The 22,030-nt window shown below is 39.6% G+C and overlaps 2 protein-coding genes, 1 long non-coding RNA gene and 1 pseudogene across 15 annotated transcripts in view; 2 read left to right on the top strand and 2 right to left on the bottom strand.

Moving 5' to 3' along the window:
• Positions 1–314: 314 nt before the first annotated feature.
• On the top strand, positions 315–3,330 carry dusp23b (dual specificity phosphatase 23b). Of its 4 annotated transcripts, none has more exons than XM_082515172.1 (3): positions 315–537; positions 1,518–1,797; positions 2,147–3,330. In XM_082515172.1, the coding sequence occupies exons 2-3, from the start codon at positions 1,528–1,530 to the stop codon at positions 2,330–2,332; spliced, it is 456 nt and encodes a 151-aa protein (XP_082371298.1). In that variant the 5' UTR covers positions 315–537; positions 1,518–1,527; the 3' UTR covers positions 2,333–3,330. The 4 variants fall into 4 exon arrangements, with proteins under 4 accessions (XP_082371298.1, XP_082371297.1, XP_082371296.1 ...); XM_082515171.1 differs by lacking the exon at positions 315–537 and adding an exon at positions 561–730; XM_082515170.1 differs by lacking the exon at positions 315–537 and adding an exon at positions 562–819.
• afdnb (afadin, adherens junction formation factor b) lies at positions 2,299–21,476 on the bottom strand. 9 transcript variants are annotated; one of them, XM_082515158.1, is made up of 25 exons: positions 21,289–21,476; positions 21,083–21,187; positions 13,421–13,613; positions 13,086–13,195; positions 12,874–12,998; positions 12,662–12,765; positions 12,524–12,565; positions 12,214–12,425; positions 11,888–12,033; positions 11,386–11,486; positions 11,007–11,278; positions 10,657–10,800; positions 8,279–8,477; positions 8,093–8,184; positions 7,914–8,000; positions 7,750–7,815; positions 7,569–7,642; positions 6,702–6,820; positions 6,450–6,608; positions 6,223–6,311; positions 5,970–6,113; positions 4,966–5,865; positions 3,365–3,452; positions 3,184–3,235; positions 2,299–2,685 (listed from the first exon to the last, which is right to left on the bottom strand). In XM_082515158.1, the coding sequence occupies exons 1-25, from the start codon at positions 21,388–21,390 to the stop codon at positions 2,592–2,594; spliced, it is 3,819 nt and encodes a 1,272-aa protein (XP_082371284.1). In that variant the 5' UTR covers positions 21,391–21,476; the 3' UTR covers positions 2,299–2,591. The 9 variants fall into 9 exon arrangements, with proteins under 9 accessions (XP_082371284.1, XP_082371282.1, XP_082371283.1 ...); XM_082515156.1 differs by having other exon boundaries at positions 6,223–6,314; positions 21,289–21,475; XM_082515157.1 differs by having other exon boundaries at positions 6,223–6,314; positions 13,086–13,192; positions 21,289–21,475.
• The window catches only part of LOC309694914, a 35,726-nt gene continuing 31,061 nt past the window's right edge, over positions 17,366–22,030 (top strand). The window contains exon 1 of the long non-coding RNA XR_014272988.1: positions 17,366–17,572. This is a non-coding gene — a long non-coding RNA (uncharacterized lncRNA). The remainder of the gene's footprint in view (positions 17,573–22,030) is intronic.
• Positions 20,161–20,996, bottom strand: LOC309696207 (solute carrier family 22 member 3-like; annotated as a pseudogene). The gene is made up of 4 exons: positions 20,960–20,996; positions 20,646–20,798; positions 20,360–20,424; positions 20,161–20,278 (listed from the first exon to the last, which is right to left on the bottom strand). The product of its transcript is annotated as a solute carrier family 22 member 3-like (transcript).

The raw sequence follows: 22,030 nt of genomic DNA, 5'->3' as shown, positions 1-22,030 counted from the left end.
TCATTATTATTTGCATTTAAAATGTAAAATAAAAAGTTGTAGACTAGCTAGATTTAACATAAAAAATCCATTTCTCTTAACACTACATAACAGTCATTAAGGTCACTGAATCAAAACCAGAACTTTAGCTTGTCAGTGTGGGTTGATTCTATGGGCCACAAACAAGGAGTCAGTCAGCATTAATGACTGAGAACCTTCACAGTCAGTCAGCATTAATCATAAACAAAACGGTGAAATAAAACCAGATTCTTGTATCAAAAAATGTAAAAAGGTTATTGTCAGAAGTGGGATTCGAACCCACGCCTCCAGGGGAGACTGCGACCTGAACGCAGCGCCTTAGACCGCTCGGCCATCCTGACTTTCAAACAGAAGCGGCTAGACCATCTTTTAAAGTCGATCATAGCAATCTGCACACTTATAATTGTGTTATTGTATATTGTGCTACTAAAACAACAATTCATCCCACTGTGAAGGCGCTGAACTGAAATCAGAAATCCTCTCTGTCATTAGCAGGCAGCTAAATATCCATTACAACAAGTAAGATGATTTTCATTGAAGAACTTGACAGCCGCTTCCCTCACCGATTGATTGATTGCCTGGCGCGTCATACCTAGCATTGCAACAGACACAATCTAGCCTTGGTTAGATACGTGTCTTTCCAGTTTTACTCTTGTAGAATCGTAGTAGTTATCAGCGAAATTGTGAAGTAGCTGCTATTAAGTTGTCTACGGTACGTGCTAACGGCGAACGTAGTAACTAGCTTGACAGACAGGGTGAGGCGGTTTGAACAAGTCCCTAGAGTGCATTCATCAGTAAACCGTGAGTAATTCTCAGGACTTTTTGACAGGTAATAGACATTCATTGTCTATAGGGAAGCTAATTGCTATAGGGTGAATTCCTCGCCCGAGTTGTCTTTACAAATCTGCGAGGTGCTTAGTTTCATCATACCATTGCTAAAGTTTAGCTAGGGGTTACCTTTTGTCACTTGCTTTTCTAATCTCTGAAAACAAACAGGTAAAGTCTGGTAAGGCCTGAAGTGTATTTCCGTACCAGACCTGTGCCGTATAATGCTACATTTGTAACCCTATTAAACTAATCCCTCAATGAGTCACTGGACTGTCTAGCCTAGTCAATAGCATTATGCTAACGTAAAGTAGACAGCTGCACAGTGTCACTCTTGGCATCTTATTTTAGCGCTCTTTCCCGACTGTTTACTGATATATTTAAGATGTAAAAGTCGTTGTTGCTTTGTCTGTATCTATGTGAAGTTTACATGTTATCCTCAGAAAGATCAAATCAGTTTTTAGTGTCCCGATTGAGACACTTTGAGGCGGGTTGTGACACGATAAAAAAAAAAATACATAAATTAAAAACACTTTCCTGGAAGTGAGGGTTCGAATCCCACTTGTGACATCAACAGTTTCAGACTAAGATTATGGTTTTATTTTACTGTTTCGTATATTGTTAATATAGACTGAATGTTTATAAAGTAAACCTATGCTCTGCCCTCTCCTCAGTTGAATAGTTATGGCCTCCTTTGCTCCACACAACTTCTCCTGGGTGGAGCCAGGCAAACTGGCTGGACTGGCGATGCCCAGGATGCCATGTGAATACCGGTATATGGTGGACAATGGCATCAAGCACCTGGTTTGCCTCTGTGAGAGGAAACCACCCAACCATGACTCATGCCCAGAGTTACAGCTTCACCACATCAAGATAGTTGACTTTACTCCTCCTTCACCCAATCAGATTGATAGATTCCTCTCTATTGTGGAAGAGGGCAACTCCAAGGGTGAGGTAAGATCTCAGATGCTGACAGGCTGTGCATGATGGATGGTTATGCATTTAACAGTTGTATGCTACCTCAGTACTGTAACTTAAAACATTTGACATTAAGTTTCATTCCTGTAAACAAACGTCTTCTTTTGCAGGTTTTCCCCTAACATAGCTAAGTGCTACACTCTGCCAAGAGCCCAAATGGGGGGGGGATAATAGATTATTTTTAAAATGTATTACATAGCATTAGTAATATAATTTATCCATTCTGGGAACAGCAAGCCTAGAAGAAATACTCCATAACCCCCAAAATATTCAGGGATACTTTATAGATAACTGACTCAAATAGTGATTGTATTGTTTTCTACAGGGTGTGGCAGTTCACTGCATGCATGGTCATGGGAGAACAGGGACAATGCTGGCCTGCTACCTGGTGAAGACCAGGAAGATTTCTGGGATTGACGCGATCAACGAGATCCGTAGACTGCGGCAAGGTTCAATTGAAACTCACGAACAAGAGAAGGCAGTGGTGCAGTTTTATCAGCGCATTAAGTAACATTGATTAACTGCTTCCACTAAAAGAAGCAGCAAATAGTTACTGTTAATAAGAAAATGATGTAAGAAGTGCCTTAACTACTCCTAAATGAACATTTTATTACCTATTAAGAAAATACAAGAAGGAACAACAGTGCTGAACAATATTGTGTTAAAATTACCCATTTTTTGCCCTTGGGACATTTGATTAATAGATGCTGTCATGATGCTAGGAAATAATTTTTTTTAATTTAAACATTTTTGTCTTCTGAGCTTTCTGTTTATGAACTGGACGCCAAGGAAAAAAGACGCTGGCGCTCCTTGAATGTTAGCTTCTCAGGAGCCGACGCTCTCTTCATTTTCTCCTCCTGGTTTCTGCAAATACAACCATCACATGAGAGATACCTGAATTATATCACATATGGGTGAAACAAACATCCTGTGCTGTTTTAGAATGTATTTATAAAGGGGACTTTACTTTATAGATTTATTTTACTCAGGGATATTATTCCGTTCTATTTTGCACCACTGTGTGCAGATGTATCATTAAGTCTTCTTGAGAAGAAATGTGGCATTAGTAGCTGCCTGTTAAATTAGATCAGGGATGGGGAATTCCAGGCCTCAAGGGCCAGTGTCCAGCAGGTTTTAGATATCACCTGGGTCAACACACCTGAATCAAATGATTAGTTCATTACCAGGCCTCTGGAGAACTTCATGACATGTTGAGGAGGTAATTTAGCCATTTAAATCAGCTGTGTTGGATCAAGGACATACCTTAAACCTGCAGGAAACCGGCCCTTGAGGCCTGGAGTTCCCCCACCCCGGAATTAGATTAATGTTCCGCTTTGTGTGCCAAAAAAAGTGTAAACTCACTCTTTTGATGCTGCTTGATGAACATCATGAGCTAATCCACTTAATCGCTGAGCTGCCAAAAACATGGACATTTTCCCAGTTAGAATCAAATGACATAGCTGATATGCACACATACTTTTCTGAATAAACAAAACTGACACAACAACATTCACTTTTCTTTAATGTGTGAATTAAGGATCACCTCTCTTTTCTTCATCTTCCTTTTTGGAGAGGTGAGTTCCCGTCTGCTTTTCCGTTTTGTCCTTCCCACTAGAGCTTCTTGTGTTGTTCTGAACCAGGAAATAAAAGACAATAATGCAAATTATTGGGTGTTTTTTAGTTGTATCCACAAATAAATTTGTCATTACAGAAGTATGCATGTACAGCTATGGTTAGATATGTTAGTTATGGTTAGATTCATTATGGACATGAACTTCTTGGTAATTTTGACCTTTTAATGTTTTCTTTAATAATTTCCTTTTCTTTGGAATGTTCTTTTTCCAAGGGTAGAATGATTGTACAGCAAACGTCTTTATTGACTTAAAACATCAAGAATTGGGTGCATAAGATTGAATTTGAATTGAAATTTCCAGTAGCAAGTTGCACCTTGACCATACACATTCAGTCAATACGTTTCTGGCATGAATCTGGCTGCATATCTGACCTCTCTTCTTGGCAGAATAGGTAGAGTTCATTGAAATTGGCTGGCTTCCTGGCATAAACCTGGCTTTTACGCCTAATCCACAGATTTTCAATGGGGTTGAGGTCAAGGAATGGGAAGGCCATTGCAGAAGCTTAATGTTAGCCTGAGTTATCCTTTCCAAAACCATTTTTATGTGTATATGGGATCATTGTCCTGTTGGAGCACCCAGTTTTGTTCAAACTTCAAACATCTAGCTGTTGATTTGAGGTGAAATTTACATCCATAGGGATGTAAAATTGGCTTCACTGTGGACAGTGACGCTGGTGTTCCAGCAGTTTCCAGTTCATGGCAGGGTTGAGCCTTGGTGGTTTCTTAACCAGTTTCCTTTCATCCAAATATGACAATTTGGGTCTTCTTCCAGACCAAAGTGGTGACACATCTTTCTTTTACTCATTAACATTTGTTTGAACTGATGATCTCGGTCTCTATAGTTGCTTAGAAATGGCTCCAAAAGACCTGCCAACATGTGTAAAGCTACAGTTCTCCTTAAATCTTCACTGAGTTCTTTAGACTTTCGCGTTGATCAATCCAACGAGTGCCGTCAATCAAATCCCTTTTATGCTGACAAAGAGAAAATTCTAGTTATAGTCAACCATGATGACGAATGAGAAGTTAATAGGCCTTGGAACCATCAACAAAACTTAAGAGTCTATGTATACTCGAGGCTGTATTTAAACTTCGGTATATAAACCGTGTGGTTTAGAGAAACTCAAAATAAAGTCCATCGAATTCTTGTATTTTGAATCATTCCACCCTGGAAAAAGAACCAATCAAAGAAATCATTAAAAGCCCCATTTTGCTATGATATTTAGGTACATGAAGAGTGTATATAAACAAATAATTTAAAGCTGACTTTTTTTCTTAACACTCTCTACTAAAGTCCTAGAATAAATTACCATACTAGGCTCCCTTTAATACACTTTACTTAATACCACAAAAACTTTTGGGCGTCTCTGTGTTCAGCTTTAAATTAGACGAGCTGTGTGACCTAAATAGGAATCGGAAGAGGTTCCAACAGTGTTGTGTATTAACAGTGTCTGAACAGCATACACAAAAAACAGGCTCAGAAAGTAAAGTTTTCAGTGTGTTTTCTCTTTAACCTTGGCCTGTGACATGCTGTTCTCTAGCTGCTGTATCATCACCATCATGTCCAAATCGTTATCTTCATCCTCATCATCTCCTCTCTGCTGAATTTCCTGCAGCCTCTTCTGAAACTGCCACTCCAGGTTGAGCTTTCGGAGTCGGTCGTTCTCCTCCGCCGTGCGCTTAGCTTTAGCCTGAAGCTCTTGCATCTCCTGCTGCAGGAACTCCACCGCTTCAAGCCTCTGCTGCTTCTCCAGCTTCTCCTGGGCTTCCCTCTTCCAAGGATCAGACATATCCAGAGGGTCTTTCTGTTTCATTGGACCTGTGCTCTTTTTCTGTGAACAGGGAGGTTCTTGGAAGGAAACATGCTTTGTTGGAGTGATACTCACTTGAGGTTTTGCTACTTGATCTCTGTGCGTGTTGAGTTTTTGTGATGAAAGTGAGGGCTGAAGTAGCTTCTTAGTTGGAGATACTGGACATGCAGAAGTACTACTAGCTTGGCTTTGAGGATTCTGCTTGTGTCCATTGATTTGAAGAGTTCGGCTCATCTTCACTGCCAGCGACGAAGAACTCTGCTGGAAAGTAGTGAGTGGAGGATTTGACTGGTGGCTTGCTGCTCTTGTTAGGGGGATGTCGATGCGTATCGGCTGGATTGAAGGTGTGGATGTTGAGTGTTGTGAAAAAGGGGTTCTCCAGACACCGGCACAGCTTACACGGCTGACCTGCTGCTGATTTGTGGGGGAGCTGTTATCAGAGAGGATGTCATGAGTAGAAAGACAAGAGCGGATAGGGAAAGACGTGCAGTAGTTCTCAGTTTGCTTTGCACCCTGATCCTTCTGTGTCCACTTGCTCTGACTTTTGTCCAGCAGGGGGCGTCCACTGTCTGTACACAAGTTCTCCTGAGAGAGGGCTTGGCGCTAGAGGGGGATAAATAAAGAGATTTTAATGTAATTCTTTCTAGCTGTACTATTATGACTTTGCTTATGTATTTCTTTTAATGTCTTGGTACACCAAAACTTACCATGACGTTTAGAGATCTATTGGAGCTCTGTCCAGCTAAAGGTTTCAAAGACACTTGGAAAGTTTGCTGTGGTTTGCTAGGTTCAGATACATTCCTGTCCTGGGATCTAGGGTTCGGTAGTGTCAAGTATTCCCAGTGGAATTTCTGACCACAAGAAAGGAAAAAGTGTTACGCTGAATCCTTAAATAAAACAAGTCACTGAAAATGTGTTAAAAACATTGGTCAACAACGATAATATTAATAATAATCTCACATCAGAGCAAAGATTTTTAGTGGACACAGAAGCGGTGCTGTTTCCTGTGAAAGGGTCAACAAGTTTATCGCCATCCTCCAGGCAAAAGTCTGCTGTAATAAGAAGAAAATAAAAGTACTGCAGCTGTTATTATGACTCGCTCTCCAATGTTATGCATATTTAACAGTAAGAAATATGTGCGGTTAGCGCTCAGCAACAAAAAGTGACAACAGGAGAAGAGCGCCCACCGGCCATGTTGGGGTTGGAGCGATAAAATTGTCTGTTCCTCTGCATTATCTGCTGTTTCTTCCTTCGATTGCCTCCATGGAGCTGCTCTGAGGGACTGTGGTCCTCTGTGCTGTACTTTATGCAGGCTTTATTGTTTGGCTTAGCGTGGTCTCTCTCCCCTTATGAGGCAAGAAAAGGTCTTTGTCAGGTAAAAGAAGGTAGAAAGTAATGGAAAAAAAGCTGAGGTTTGATTTGAGTGTACTGGTGCTTGCCTGTAGTCTTCTCTGGGGTGGATTCTCTCAGCAGGGCTTCTAGGCCGTGGTAACTCGCTGCAAATTTTGCAACCTGTAAGGTCACAATGGGGCCAGTTTGCATCATGATCGCTGCTGCCCTAAACCAGTGTAAGATTAATAAGGTTACTTTTCATTAATGTCACAGTTTAGAGATTGTTTCGGAATTACTAAATACTTAAACTTGGCTAAAACATTCTTAAATTTTGGCATTTGTAAAGTTAAAAACATGCTACTCTCAACCAGCTAACCTGTGCTGTGTGTCTAATATTTACATTGCAGTTTTGGGGGGGAAAAGAAAACAAATAGTTCATGAAATTCAGTATAATGTATCATATTAAAGGGAACAGAAAGAGCAACACACTTTATTATTTAAGTTTTCAAGACTACGCCCTACACTGTCACAGTGACGCAATAAAAAGTTTTGGAAAATCACACACTGCATGAAGCATGAGTTTTTACAGACTGCAGAGGCCAAAGATTTCAGTCTATTCTGCTCTATTAATATGGGAAAACATGAGAAAATACACAATTTTGGAATGTAATGCTTCAAGGTCAGAAGTCAGGATCACTCAAATTGGGGAAAAAGCTTTAGTTTTCTTTATCTCGAGATTTTAAAGCAATATATTAATCACTGGAGGCCAAACCGTTATTTCAATATGACATTATATGATGGGAATATCAGTGTCTGTACAAGTTTCACTAATTGTAAAAGAGAATAAGTCAGGGTTATTCTTATTCACTTATGATCTCTCCTGCAGTTTTCAGCTTAGACTAACCACCGTCCTGCTTTCAAAAAGAAAAAATAAGAATAGCTAAACATTTCCCTGGCTGGTGTGCAGTAGCTACCTTTCTTGGCTGAGACCAACCAGGCTTTGACCATCCACACTGAGCAGCTGATCTCCAGCAGTTAACTGGCCATTCTAGACAGAGTAAAGAGACACAGTTTGATTAAGTGCGTACTTCCGCAGTTCATTGAAAATTCTGCTCCTCTTTTTCAAAGATGGACCTAAACTGTGTTTATTCTCACCATTTCAGCCGGTCCTCCCTTGACGATGGATTTAATATAGATCCCGAGGGTACACTGCCCAGCTCCCTGCAGCAAAATAAGAGGCAGGCTGTTTTTGACATCTGTAGTAGTGAATACTAAAATGCTAAAAACTAAGAAATAGTCAGGAATAAACGAACGGTCACCTTGGCAGCTACAATGCTGACCCCCATCCCACTGTTCAAAGGTTTGTTCAGTGTGATCGTCATAATCTCTGGCTGCCTATGTGCTGCCTGTCAAAGAAGAAATTATGCACCCTTAAGTCAAAGTAAAATCATATTTCAACACATCTTGGGCCATGTGTTTCTTTTTTGTTTTCGTTTACCAAATATGTACTCTCTACAGAAGGGTCAGATTCGCTGAAATAAATGGTCCAGTCCCCTTTGGAGTTTGGCTGGGGTGTTAAAGAGCAGAGACCTGTAAGAGAAGGATGTAATATGGTGAAGCAAAGATCCCATTTTAGGTTTAAGTACAGTCGCTTACCGTAATCTGAATTTTTAAAAATCCATACCTTTTTGGCACATTGGCTCCAAAAACTCTCTAAACCCCTGAGGGATTCCTCTCACAGTCTCACAGGAGTATCCTCCCTCCGGCAGCAGGAAGGGCAGGTGGAGGTCGAGGCTCTCCTGCAGCTGGATGTCCTGTCCTTCGCTCCGAATCAGGTTATCTGCTGAGGCCTCGGCAGCTGTCACTACAGCATTGATCAAATCCTGCAGTGAGGACAGGCAGCGGATCACGCAGCTGAAATATTTCAGGAAAAGGTCGATGTGCTGTATAGAGTAGATTGCTATTAGTCATTATGTGGCAAGGCTTCAGGAAACGGATATCCAATCGGCTGGGACTCAAAATCTGGAAAAGGACCCTGATCTCAGACCTCAGTTGCAAATGAGTGCTGTTACCTTCAGGCAACTATAGTAATGGAGCAGGTATTGGTGCTAGTTATAAAGAACAGCAGCAATAATATAAGTTAAAGATTTATCAGTTACAGTTAATATAGTTAAAATACTGTATATTCAGTATTGCTTAGTTAAAATTAGTTTTTGGACAGATGTAATGCTTTGTTTTATATGCACTGTAAAAAAAAAAATATTTCTAATAATCTTGTAAGTCTTAGCTAAAACTATTCCTCTGTTCTGCTGCATGTCCGCCTCACGATGCTCAGTTCTTCTTCTCATGTACTGCCTACACCCAGACATTCTCAAGCCAACCAAGAGGCAAAACCTCTCTCGCACATCGCGAATCTGCTGCTCAGTCTCCTCCCAGTCAAACATGCTCAAAATACCTCACACATTAGGTGTTCAGTCTTTCCTAAGGAACCACTAACACAATCTAATATTAGATGCAGTAAATCATACCCTAGTTAACGTTACCATGGGGCGGTTTTTAGAGTGAATGTTTTAGAGGTGTTGATATAACTGTTGGACTTTTCGATGACTTAGTTTATACAAATGGAACAACGACACCACTGTGGAAGGACAAAAAAAAAAACCTGCAGTTCCTCAAATGTCCACTTGAGGCTGGCTTCCAAAAGCGAGTCCATTTTCATAGATTTCAGAAGCATTAAAAAGTTTGAATATATTCTGTTAGAAGAGTTTTCAGCTAATTCCCCAGTTTATGTTGTAAATCTTTGCCTCATTCAAAAGCACTTCTTTTTTATTTAATTGTTTTCTTTCTAATATTTACATTCCAGTTATTATTATTAACCTTTATTTAACCAGGAAAAGTCCCATTGAGATTAAAAACCTCTTTTGCAAGGGAGTCCTGGCCAAGAGGCGACAACACGTTGAAATTACAAAGTTACATACATATTATAAATAACAATTACATTTTAAAAACATTTTTCTCTGGCTCTCTCAATCTGGACTTAAAAGCATTTAATGAAATAAGATCTGCTATCTTCCAGTCTTTTTGCATCATGTTCCATGTGAAAGGGGCAGCATAAGTAAAAGCCCTCTTTCCCAGTTCAGTTCTGGCAAATGGAACATTGAGCAATAAAAGATCGCTTGAACGCAGGCTGTAAGAAACAGTACTTCTCCGTGTGAGCAGATCGCAAATGTAGGTGGGCATTTGTCCAAGCAGGGCCTTATAAATAAAGATGCACCAGTGAGCAAACCTCCTGGAGGACAACGAAGGCCATCCCACTCGAGCGTACAGATCACAACAATGGGTCAAGGCCAGTTAAGACAACTTGAGGTTCAGTACTTCCCCAAGGATAATTTAGGATGCAAACTATCAACCTTCCCATTGGCAGATGACCTTCTCTACCTCCTGAGCTACAGCCGCCACACATTTTCAACTCACAGATTTTACTAAAGCTTTAAGTTGTGGATTATTAGGGGTGTGGTGGGTGCTTCCTGAGACTGCAAGGGGTTACTTCAGCCAATTCAAGACATTAAACTGGACTTTGCTGTGTTTGCACTGTTGGTGGCTTTTGACTTTTTGATTTAGGCGTACAACAAAAGCTATAGCCCTGTCCTCTGCCTTTGTTGTATGTTACTTAGCATTAATAAGCATTAATTGGTATCTCTCTGAGCTGTTACCTGATCGAGCATGATGGGACATGATGGATAGTCGGCGTAAACATTTGTTCTCAAACTCCCGAATAAAGTAATATGACAGCTCAATTTACTATTTCTTATATATTATTCATTATCATATTATTCACCATTAATTATTCACACAGATCTATACAGCGGCACTCCTTTTCTGTGGTGAAGCTTTTAATTCAGCAAGGCACACTAACCCTACGTTTATGCCAGCGTACTGTTTTCTCTGTCACGTGAAAATGTGTTTCACATAATTTGACTAACTGATCTTTAGAGTTGGACCTTTTCTTTCAAGGATTTACAAGCATGAGTGGAAGTGGAAGAGCAGACTGAAGGTACTCACAGGGGGGATGTGTGGCTCATTGGTTGCATAGAGGTAGCCAGCCAGCAGCATGTGCAGCTGCAGTGAGTTCAGCTTGAAACAGGTTGTCTGGATGTCCTTCGCATCCTGCATTGAGTACTTGTTCATGGTCAGGAGGGTGGTTGCCTAGAAACAGCCAGGCAATGCTATTTTAACGGCTTTAACCAAATGAAACGCGCCGTAAATTAAAGCCAATAATACATCTGTCGAAAGCTCTTCGTATTAGAAAAAATAAAACCTGGTTCAGGTTTAAATCATTTTTGAGGTAGAAATTTTTAGTTTTGGTAAAAAGTGCTACTGTTTTAACAGTATTCAAACAGAGAGTTGCATACCTGGATGATGTGGCCCAGGTGGCAGTCAGCTGCCAGCTCCAGGCCCTGTCTCTCTGCCCAGGCTTCGATGGTTGTGAGCCTCTGATGGAGAGCAGCTCCCCAGTAGTGGGAGCGCAGGCCTGGGGTGCTGGCTTCAGGGCTCATGAGCTGATTGAAAAGCCAGACGCTGATGTAGTGAAAGAGCTGAGAGAAGAGCTGGATGGTTAGGGCAGGGTTGACCTGACAACGGCGCAACAGAGACATGGTGTTCATCAAAGTGTTAAGCACCATTTCTGCAACAGGAAGACAGAAAATAGACCGTTTAGTAAAGTCAAGGATCCAAAAACAGTTCACTTAGTAAAATAAGTGAATTAAATATATGCTAATTTAATAACCAAACCTGCACCTATACCAGCTGGCAGGGAACCATATTGCTCAGGATCAATCAGAAAGGTTGGCAAATGTTTCCTCAGCTCATTCTGCAGACACTGTAGCAGACAACTGGAGTAAAAAGTATAACAATTAGACTTTGGGTGACACTATGCATAAGATTAGATCAAATCAGAGTAACATACATAAGATACAAAAATATAATGTAGTTGCGCATAAACATGCAAACAAGATTTTAAAGTTTTAAACAGCAGGTGGGCAGGGGCTATATTCCCTCTCACTGACATCATACAGAGCCAGGAGAAGAAAAAACTTTCAGAAACGTGTCCTTATACTTGTGTAATAGCAGATATAATGAAAAACACAGTAAGTCCTCTCTAAAGTTCTTGTTTTTACTTGTTTCACCACATATAAAAACACATCTTTAGATCATATTAAACAAAGTGAAAAAATTAAGAAAATGACATGTTCAAGTCAAACAGAAGGCTATGGCCTGATTGTGTCGTGTCTACCTGTAGGCTTTGTGCACCAGGTGGGACAGGTCCAGCTGGCTCTGCTGTGTCAGTGGGCTGAGGTCTTGGTCATGCTTGAGGAAGTTTAGCAGCTCAGAGGAGTTGGCCATCCAGAAGGCGAGAGCCCCTCCAATGGTCTGCTGCCTCTGGAAAGGTAAATGTAGCCCACATATGAGCATCGTGCAAACTTAAAGAACACCTGCAAACATAATTCTGAAGTGTCAGCGTCTGAAAGTCCACCTTGACTGTAGACATAATTTAAATTAAACAATAAAGTGACATTTCCTTGAAGTTAATATTTGCAAATGTCACAGAATCTGTCATACACTTGCCTGGATGACCTTCCCTGTCATCGACACCATTTTGTTACTGATCGAGGTTACACTGTCTGCGTGCTCTGAGGTTCGAGAGTCTTGACTGTACCGGCGTTGTAGAGCAAACCGGCACGCGGTGTAGAGGACGTATGCAGGCGAGAGCTTGAAGTGAACGGTGGAGCTGTTGGTGTAATTTATAACTGCACACAGGAAGGGCTCTGCAACTAAATGTGTAAAAGACACCAGCAGGGGGCAGGAGGACATTATGAGAGAGTCTGCAAATGCCTTGTATCAAACTATAAAATGCTTATTTCATACTCACAGTTATCAGAGAACTGAACGCCAATCGGTAATCCAGCTTGATCTGAAAGTTCACAATTAGATTTGGATTTAGAATTTAAATATGCCAGACAGTGTCCAAGACATTTATGATCCACTCTGTAGTGTTAAGGTTACTCACCTGCAGCAGCCTGCCTCTGTGGTCTTTTCTTTTCTGTGCAAAATTTCTGTGCATCAATGTTAGACAAGCAAATGCTGTCATTGTTGAGTGAACTTTCAGCTGGCCTGGATAATAATTTAAAAGGAGAGGATGTTATTCTGATGGTTCGGTAGGTGTGACACTGGTAGTCTGGCAAATAAGAAGTAAAAACTGCGAACAATGAAACGTTTTACCCATTCTCATCCTCTGAAGCTTTGTCATCTGTGTTGCTGTTCCTCTCTTTCTTCTTTCCTTTTCTTGACAGCGTCCTCTTAAAGTTTTGTATGAAGCCTCCTTTCTCTTTCTCCTCGAACTTTTCCTTTATTGTTAAACACATAAAACGATGGCGCGGGTGTCAGACAGTACGTTACAGTTATAATTCAGGTTCGATGGGTGTTAGAGTTACCTCCACACTGTCCTTGTCTTTCTTGAGCACAAAGCGTCCTTCTCTGTTGGCTGAGTTCCAGTTTAATTGCACAACTAAAGGTCTCTCATTCAGATCCAGCTTGCGTTCTTCTTCCATACAAAACATAGAAAGCAGGAAGAGCTTAGTTACTGAATCATATAAGCGACTAGAGCACGTGGCTGTGCTTGATTACTCCTTTATATCTTGTTTTAAAAATATTAACATAATGATAAAACTGACATTTCAGTATTACCCACACATGCCACTATAAAAGCAAATAAGCAGCCAGAAACATGCAGTGTCGTCACCTGTTTTCTCTTGAGTTAATTGCTTACCCCTGTTGTTGTGGATTTCATACAGGGCATAACTAGTAGTCAGCATTTTCATGTCGGGCCTGAATTTCTCTGACAGCATGTCAGTGATCTCACGAGTCACTGAGTTGCTGCAGACGCGCAGACACTTCGTGGCCACGTTGCCTTCAGCAGGGTCCTCGAAGTAGAAGCGCATCACGCCATGAAATTCCAGATTCTGCCAAGAAACGTGACGTTTTTAGAGTGTTTTGCGTGTTTGCCTTTCATATTACTGCAGTCGTGAAAGAACTAAGACGAAGTTTGAACCAGCAGCTTGAGTATATGCAGGGTAACCAGTCATACATGACAGCTTTGAACTGTGTCCTGTGTTTTCTGTTCATTAAATTTACCTTTTTTATTGCATTAAAAAAAAACACGCTTTTCTATCCTTCTGTGTCCTTCCTTAACTGTGAAGGTGAATAGACTTTGAAAAGGAATGGACCAATTTAGTCTTTATAAAGAGCTGTTTTCTATTTAGGAATTTAAAAAGCTTTCAGAATGTCCCTGAGAACCGTTCCTGCTGCTCCTCATATCTAAAACAAAACAAACGACCCCTTAAATCTGAAGCTAAAAACAGGATTCCAACTGAGAAAAAGTCTGTTTTCTAAGACTTGGAGCTTGGAGTTAAGAGAACATTTGAATTGTGATCAGCTGGTTATAGCCCCGCAGAGAGAAACAGGCAGTACAGCTTACGCTAAATGTAAGTTAAATGAGCAGAGCAAGATTTACAGTTTCTGCTGTCCTCTATACAGTTGTGCTCTGAAGTTTATGTACAATTAGTTTTATGGTAATTTTAGGCTTTTAATGATTTTACTGAGCTGTTGTTTTTTCAGGGCGGAATAATTATACAGTATACATCTTTAATGACCTTAAAAAACAAGAATTGGGTGCAAAGTTTTAATTTATTTTGGATTTTCTTTATACACTCACAAAAAATATTTTAATAAGTGATGCTGGAGTTTCCACAATGTCTTTTAAGTTGGCAAGGCCAAGGCCTGTTAACTTCTCATTAGTAATCATGATCAAGTACGACTGGTAGTTTTTCTTCGAAAAGCATTTGTTTGACAGCACTCAGTGGATTGACCAATACTCAGAACGATGGAAAAGTAGATATACACACCCTGTGAAGGTCTGTTAGAGCCTTTTTTAAAACAACTGCAGATTCCAAGATCATCATTTCAAGCAATTGTGTATATAAATACATGTTGTTAAGATGGAAGAAGACCCACGTATCCTGTGACTCCAGCCAACTGTAATTTCCATCACCAGTTAAACTTAATCAGATAAAAATAGACATTATAATTTCCCTAAGTGGTGTCTTCTGTTGTTTTCTAACCTCATAACAAACAAATATGTGACATTTATTTGGGGGGAAAAGAAAATTATCATTTTACTGAAATTATGAAATTACTGTTACTAACAGCCTGAGGCCTTTCTTTGTGGAGTTTGCATGTTATTTTTGTGCCTGTGTAGGCTGGATACTCCAGTTTCCCTGGGGTACACCCTTTCTAGGGTGTACCCCACCTGCACCTGCCCAGTGACAGCTGGGATATGCTCCAGCCATGCCCCTCTGTGACCTCGAACTAAGTGATAATGAAAGTGAATAGAGGCTTCTGTATTTTTATATACTTTTGGGGTTTAGCCTTTAATTGATAGGACAGTGGAGAGAAGACAGGAAATTTGGGAGCAAGAGCAAGGAGAAGACACGCAATAAATGGCCCCAGGGCAGAGTCAGACCCAGGCTTCTACAGTAACTTTATGCAATATGATTAAAAGCAGAGACTCAACCCAGTGAGCTAAACAGGCCCTCGGAAGCTTCTGTATTTAAATGTTGGGGCTATTTTCAAACACAGACTTTCTGTGTGTTCTGCAATTTTGGCTACAGTAGCTCTTTTGCAGGATTAAACAACATCAGCCTACTTTTGCAGAGCTTTGGATCTGTTCACCCATCTCTTATTCCTTTACCCAGTTGGTAGGCACTAAGCACTACCAACAAGACCCGTTGTTTTGGAGATGCAATTCTCTTGCCTTCACAGATTGTCTTATCAAAGTCCATCCTCACAGAGCCACTGGCTGCTAAAGTCTGGTCACCGCTCAGACATAGTGAAGCTCAGTGGGATGTTGCACACAAGTTCACTGGCTCAACCAGTAATTTATCAGTGAGAACCTTTTTTTGCAGAACCTCTACTATTCATTACATTTGTATTTATCTTCAGAGCTTCAACAGATAAAACTAAAAAATCAGTTAAGAGCACTTCCAATTAAAATTTCTGTAACCCTCCAGTGCAAGGAAAAGTCTCAGCCTGGCCACCTCAGTAAAAAGAATAACTACATACTAACTAAATAACTTCATATTTCAGTGGTTTGAAAACTGTGGCTGGTGGGTGAATATAATATAGCACACATATAAATAAACATTTTCCCTATTAACCACAAATATTTCAGTTATTTTACAACAGATAATTTTCCTGTTTTGGAACATAAAAAGTGAAACAGCAACAAGAATGTGCTAGTGGCAAAACATCTGATCAGACCAGAAATGTAAAGGCCAAAAGTACGCAGCTGATTCTTCTGTAATAATAACCAGTAAATCCAGAAATTTAAGAAGCTTTAAATTTAAGAGTAAATGCCAGAATTTGATATAAATAAATTTGAAAAACTGAATATCTAAATACTTTCTATTGATCGGCTAACTGAATTGTTCATTAATCATTTTTAAATGAGCTTTTAAAGTAACATGTCTGTGTCTTATAATATCAAATAGCACCAATAATTAAAAGTAGAAAAACATTTTTATCTTTGAAACTACATCTAAAACTGTGGCACTGACAGAAAATACAGAAACCTTCACGAACACAGATATTTTGTGTTCCTCACCTCGTCGGGTTGGCTGATTTCAAACAAGTCCAGTCTGTTATTGTTCCACTGTCTGATGACTTTCCCTAACTTATCTTGTTCGTCCTCTTCGGGCATTTTTAACAACCAACCTCAAAGTTGTTTTCTAAATAACAGCAAAGCTCCTTCCTACAAAAACAGGCTGTTTCAGTAGGACTGCAGCTCTCATCGAATCTATTCCCCACTTACATTGTTCTCTGCAGTGAATTCTTAAACATAGTTGCCTACTTAATACTCGCATACTCATCCCCTCTTCAAGCCCCCTCACCGCTCTGCCCTCATTTAACAGGTCAGTGGATCTTTGTTATGTGAGAGACACAGTTTCCTAATCACACATTTGATACAAGAAAATAATTCCCACGTTTATCGGGCAGCACAGATTTAATCTATCATCTTCTCTTTTCATTATTTTCACCACTTTCAAACATAATTGTCTTTAAAGATTGTGTTTTGCTGAGAAAACATTTTTTCTCAGTCACCTCTTTTTTTTCTTTTTTTCTTTTTTCACAGCATTGTTTATGCTTGAGGGAATCCCATTTCTCACGCATGCCATTGATTTTCAGCACAATTTATAGTTACATGTCTTCCCATGTATGTGGGGCAGCTTTTGTTGGCTGCTCCAAAGCTTTCTGGGTAAACCTTCGGTGGAACAAAAGGCGTAACAAAACCATCCTCAATTATACATACAGTATTGATTTTTCTTTTTTTAAATGAACAATCAAGCGTATTGTTGTCTGGATGATGGAATGTGCAGATTTCTCAGAGAAGCAGAAAAACAAAAAACTACATTAAAGTTTCTTCCATTATTGTCTGTTTGATGAACACATCGAAGCTCCAGCCCAGGAGAATAACTATATATATATATATATATATATATATATATATATATATTAGGGGTGCAACGATATTCGTATCGATATTGAACCGTTCGATACAGTGCTTTCGGTTCCGTACGCATATGTATCGAACAATACAACATTTGTAATTTATTTTATCAACTTTCCTTCTGTGCTGTCTGTGTTGAGCGCTCAGTGAATCTGCGTTCGACTACTCAGCCTAGGCTGCACTGTCGAGTGCAGATCCACTGAGCGCTCAACACAGACAGCATAGTCAGAAGGAAGAGCGCAGGGCAAGCTAGCAAGACAGAAGTTAAGCTCTCCTTGCAACATGGACCTCCCCCACTCTCATTCAGATCTGGCGTTTGGAATTATTTTGGTTTTCATGTGACGTATGACCCTGAAGGTAAGCGAGTCATGGACTAAAGTAAAACAGTATGTTGGATGTGCCATGCAATGCTCAATTACATGGGTGGGAACTAGTGTGTTAGCACAGTTAGCTCGTTAACGTGTTGGCCGTCTAGCCCCATGCACGGGGCGATCGGCGGTAGCTCGTTAATGGAGATTTGCCGTGTTGTGGCGTTAAGGTCATTTCAACGAGATTAACCTGAAAGCACTAGTGGGAACACAACGAATATGACTGCACATTTACGCCGACATCATCCTAGTGCAAAGACAAAAACAACAAGCATGCTACTAACTTTAGCCGAGTCATTTAGACAGCTGTTAGCACGTGATTCTCCTTATGCTGCTGAGAATATAGCCCAGAAGAAGTGGATAGTATAGCTTTTATTTTGGAAAGAGACATTTCTCTGTAATAAACTCTCTTTTCCAAAGATGAGTGATTCCTCAATCAGATACAGGGCTCGCAATATCGCTAGCCCGACGTCCCGGGGCTATCTCTGCCCTGCCTGTCGGGCTATTGTAGGAAGGAAAAATATATGTCAATGCTTTTGCATTCTTTCAGAAATGTAGCTGGGTAATTATGTCATTGGCATCGGTGAGCCACTGTCAATATGTGACATATTGAAATCGCGTTTGAATTTGCGCTTGTTTTTTTGCTTTCACTTTATAATCATGCAACTGTGTATAGAGAGCGACAGCACTGATCTGTGAGTGATGATAATTTGTGCACCAATTCCTCTGACATCGTCTTATTAATCGTTAGCTTACTATGCAAACATGACAAGTGAAATCTCCGCAGCAAGCTTAAACATGTGAGAGGTTGATCGCGCAGAGAATCGCTGAGCTTATGTGAGTCGGTGTGTAAAAGCATTTCAGTTCTGCTGAGCCAAATAAGACAGGTCAGGGTGAAGAAGTGACAGCCAAAGAAAAGCTTACCACAAAACGGAGAAGTTATGACAAATGAGACTATAAGGCAAAATGAAAGTGCAGCTTTATGGTTTCATGGACAAAATAATTTCTGTGGCTGCAATATGACGAGCTAAATAACCAGGGCTGCACATAAGTGGTCCGCAGGTGCGCATTAGCTGTCAAAATAAAAAACGCGCACAAGGGTTAGGGTTAAATTTAAAAACTGTACTTTTGAGTTAAAATATATATATTTATAATTTTAATAAATGACAAATTAAAAAGGCATGAACATTTTTTTTGTATCGAAAAAACATCGAACCGTGACACCAAAGTATCGAACCGAACCGAACCGTGAATTTTGTGTGTCGTTGCACCCCTAATATATATATATATATATATATATATATATATATTTATTTATTTCATTTAAAAGCTTAGTTTATACAGTGTTTTATATATAAGGTTATATAAACATATAATGGTGTAATGGTGTGGAGAATGTTTTCTTGGCACACTTTGGTACCAACTGACCACGTTTAAATGCCATAGCCTTGGTATTGTTGCTGAACATGTCGATCCCTATATTACTACATTATACCAATCTTCTGATGACTAATTTGAACAGGATAACACTATCTCACAAAGCTCAATGCAGCTATATGTAGCTCTAATGACCAATCACATTGGAACAGGGTTACAGGCGGGTAAACAGTGCATGTGAAAGTAACAAAAGAAAGCTATTGCATCTGCATTTCAGAACCAGGTTCACTGAGATGTGGTAGTGGGATGGATGTATAGATAAACCAATATAGAGCTGAATTGATGAAAGAGGTGTTTATTAAACACAATCAATAAAAGGAACAAAAATGATAGTACAACATAAGGGTCTTGTAGGGGCCAAAGTGTTTTATAAATGGCTACATGCTGGCAAAATTGCGTATTTGGTGTTTGGGTCTGTAACTCAAATACCTGAGGGTTTTTTTTTTTAGTTTTAACACCCCTTTTATCTCAAGGAGACATAAAGGTGCTGATCCCTTATTCATTTGACTGTCAATAACACCTTGTGTGTTTCATCACTTCACAGTGTCTATATTTCTAGTTAACACTTCATATGAATGTAACACAAGTCTGCACAACCACGGCAGTTTTAAATAACTTTTCACTGGCTGTGAAGCTACTGTTCAGTGTATTGTAAACACAGGACATCTGCAGAAAAAAATCCACTAATGTTTTTCTCTGTGAAGCGTCAGACTTTCATCAAGCTGTTTCCCTCTGCATATTTCGATTTCTCTTTCTTCCTGTCAGAAAGCGCACACAAACAAAAATGAAGGACTTCGAACATGAATCTCTCTGCGGCAAATGCCTAATTGGAAAACTGGGCTTTTTAAGCACACTCTTGTCTCTTAGACATCAAACACTGATTTTCTTTCTGCTGTCTTCCTCCCTCCTCCAGTGTTTTTTTCAGCACATTTCTATTTCATGTTTTGAAATTTATTTTTCATTATCCTGAAACATTTCTGCAAATCAATTCTATGATCTCTGGCAGGGCAACTATAGACATCTCCTGTACACTGTACCACATCAACATCACACCTGAAACAAAGATAACATATGTAATATGCTAAATACTGTAAATTTTACTATATACAAAATAGTCGCAGGTAGATCAAAAACTTTAAATTAACTGTAAAGAACCAGAGGCAGCTCCAGCCACATACTGGCCAGTCTGTATAGCAGGAATGGGGCTACAATGGCTCCAGTGCCACTAGCTGATGAACACACTGACACACCCAGATTTCTGTGAGAAATTAAAACTGACAACAGGAAGTTAGAGCCACATTGGTCTGAAAAGTGAAGCCAATATAGAAGTGTTTTAAACCTGCTCTTTTTGTAATGGGCACCAGAGGGCGATATCGGTGGTTGAAAGGACTGGTAGACTTTTGCCTACAGAGATTTCACACATGATGCAAGTGCACATTGCTTTTGAGATGTCTCCAATAATGTGAATGTGATACAACCACTGGTTGGCGAGTGGTTCCTAGCAGTTGTTCACTGGGTGAAATCAGTTCAGCTCTAAAAGCTCCTATACTCCTATACTCTTTGTCTGTAAACTGTTAGCCGATAAACGTCTAGCTGCACAGTCAGATCCATCCTTCACTTGTCACCTTCAATTTCAAAACCAAAATGGCCATGGTGAAAGTGAGTATCTGAGGGAGCATCAAACCCTTGTTGACCAGCAGATAAAATATGAGCCCAATGGGAAGCTCCACCACAGCACAGAAAAAAATCCAAGAAGACATTGTTATGTGCTTGTAAACCTGGATCAAAGAATTATAGTATGGTACCATTGTGATGTATAAAAACATAAAATCCTTAATTGTAGTTTCAGACTGATTTACCAAGTATACATTAAAATTAGAGTGTTTTTTCTTATATTTGGTGTCCTGAACAAGTCCATAATTGACATAATTGGGTGTACTTCCTTCTTTTACTCCTAATGAATGATCTAAAAACATTTTAATAGACTGTTAAAATATTCCATTTGTAAATTGCATCTCCTATGTTAATAAGATTATACAGTTGTTCAAAAATGTTGTCATACCTCTGGTAGATCATGTGGTAAACATTTCCCATTGCATTTAGCATTGTTTGCAGCAACTTTCATGGCCTCCGTAGTTCTTTGTTGTGAAAACAACCAGTGTGGATCCTTTTAACAAACATAACACAACTTACTATTGGACTCAGCGTGAATATGAAGTGAAGATTAAGCATTGAATGTGTCACATTGAAGGAAAATTATATTCATACCAATGGTTTGAGATAAACAGGATGCAAAGAAGACTCATGGCCAGCTGCAGAGTCTTCCAGGAGGACAGGAAGTAAGCCAGACCAGCCAGGCAGGATAACCATGCCAATAGAGTAGGAAGTTCAAATCACCATGGCCACAAATTTCCTGTTGTTGGACCCAAAGAACTCAATCACTACGTAAAGAAAATAACATGTTTTAGCAGAACATTGAAAGCGGATCAGTCTAACACAACAAAGGAGACAATATGTGACAAAATATGCTAAATTAATCATCAAAGGGTAGATTTGATCTTTCGCAGCCAACAACCTAGTGTAAAAGATGGATAGATAGCTGCTAAGTCTAAGAATAGGGCTCCTTAAACCTCCATTCTATCTAGTGGCCAACAGGGGGTTCTCTAGTTAAAAAATAAAAGTATAAAATGTAAAAGAAATCATTGTGTAGTTTTCACTTGATTTGATATGTCACTATTCATTTTGATTATGAGATTATAGTTGGAATCGCTAGTTTTAAGCCCTACTTAGTACAAAATCATGATCATTTTATAAATTATTTTCCAATTTAAAGTAAATCAGATGACAATCCAAGGAAAGATTTAGGCATTGCTACCCTGTAAGTTGCTACTTTATATCCTCAATGATTTGATATCTTGTTTTAAAAGAGTGATGAAATGACTAAAATGCTAAACGAGCAATCAAAAAGGTCCATAAATCAGTCGGTGACGTCATCTAGGGTCAATGAGTT

The sequence above is a fragment of the Aulonocara stuartgranti genome, assembly GCF_965226115.1.
Source record: "Aulonocara stuartgranti genome assembly, chromosome: 19".
Classification (NCBI taxonomy): Eukaryota; Metazoa; Chordata; class Actinopteri; order Cichliformes; family Cichlidae; genus Aulonocara; species Aulonocara stuartgranti.
The sequence above is the reverse complement of the archived record's forward strand: the minus strand, read 5'-3'. Positions and strand labels throughout refer to the sequence as shown.

What these genes read in the sequence shown, in the direction of transcription:
- dusp23b (XM_082515172.1), top strand. Translation starts at nt 1,528, where the DNA reads ATGGCCTCCTTTGCTCCACACAACTTCTCCTGGGTGGAGCCAGGCAAA. An exon ending in AGGGCAACTCCAAGGGTGAG is followed by an intron (nt 1,798 to 2,146) that starts GTAAGATCTCAG and finishes TGTTTTCTACAG; the next exon opens with GGTGTGGCAGTTCACTGCAT.
- afdnb (XM_082515156.1), bottom strand. Translation starts at nt 21,390, where the DNA reads ATGGTTATCCTGCCTGGCTGGTCTGGCTTACTTCCTGTCCTCCTGGAA. An exon ending in ATGAGCCACACATCCCCCCT is followed by an intron (nt 8,478 to 10,656) that starts GTGAGTACCTTC and finishes TCCTCACTGCAG; the next exon opens with GATTTGATCAATGCTGTAGT. An exon ending in CTCCAACCCCAACATGGCCG is followed by an intron (nt 6,315 to 6,449) that starts GTGGGCGCTCTT and finishes TTCTTATTACAG; the next exon opens with CAGACTTTTGCCTGGAGGAT.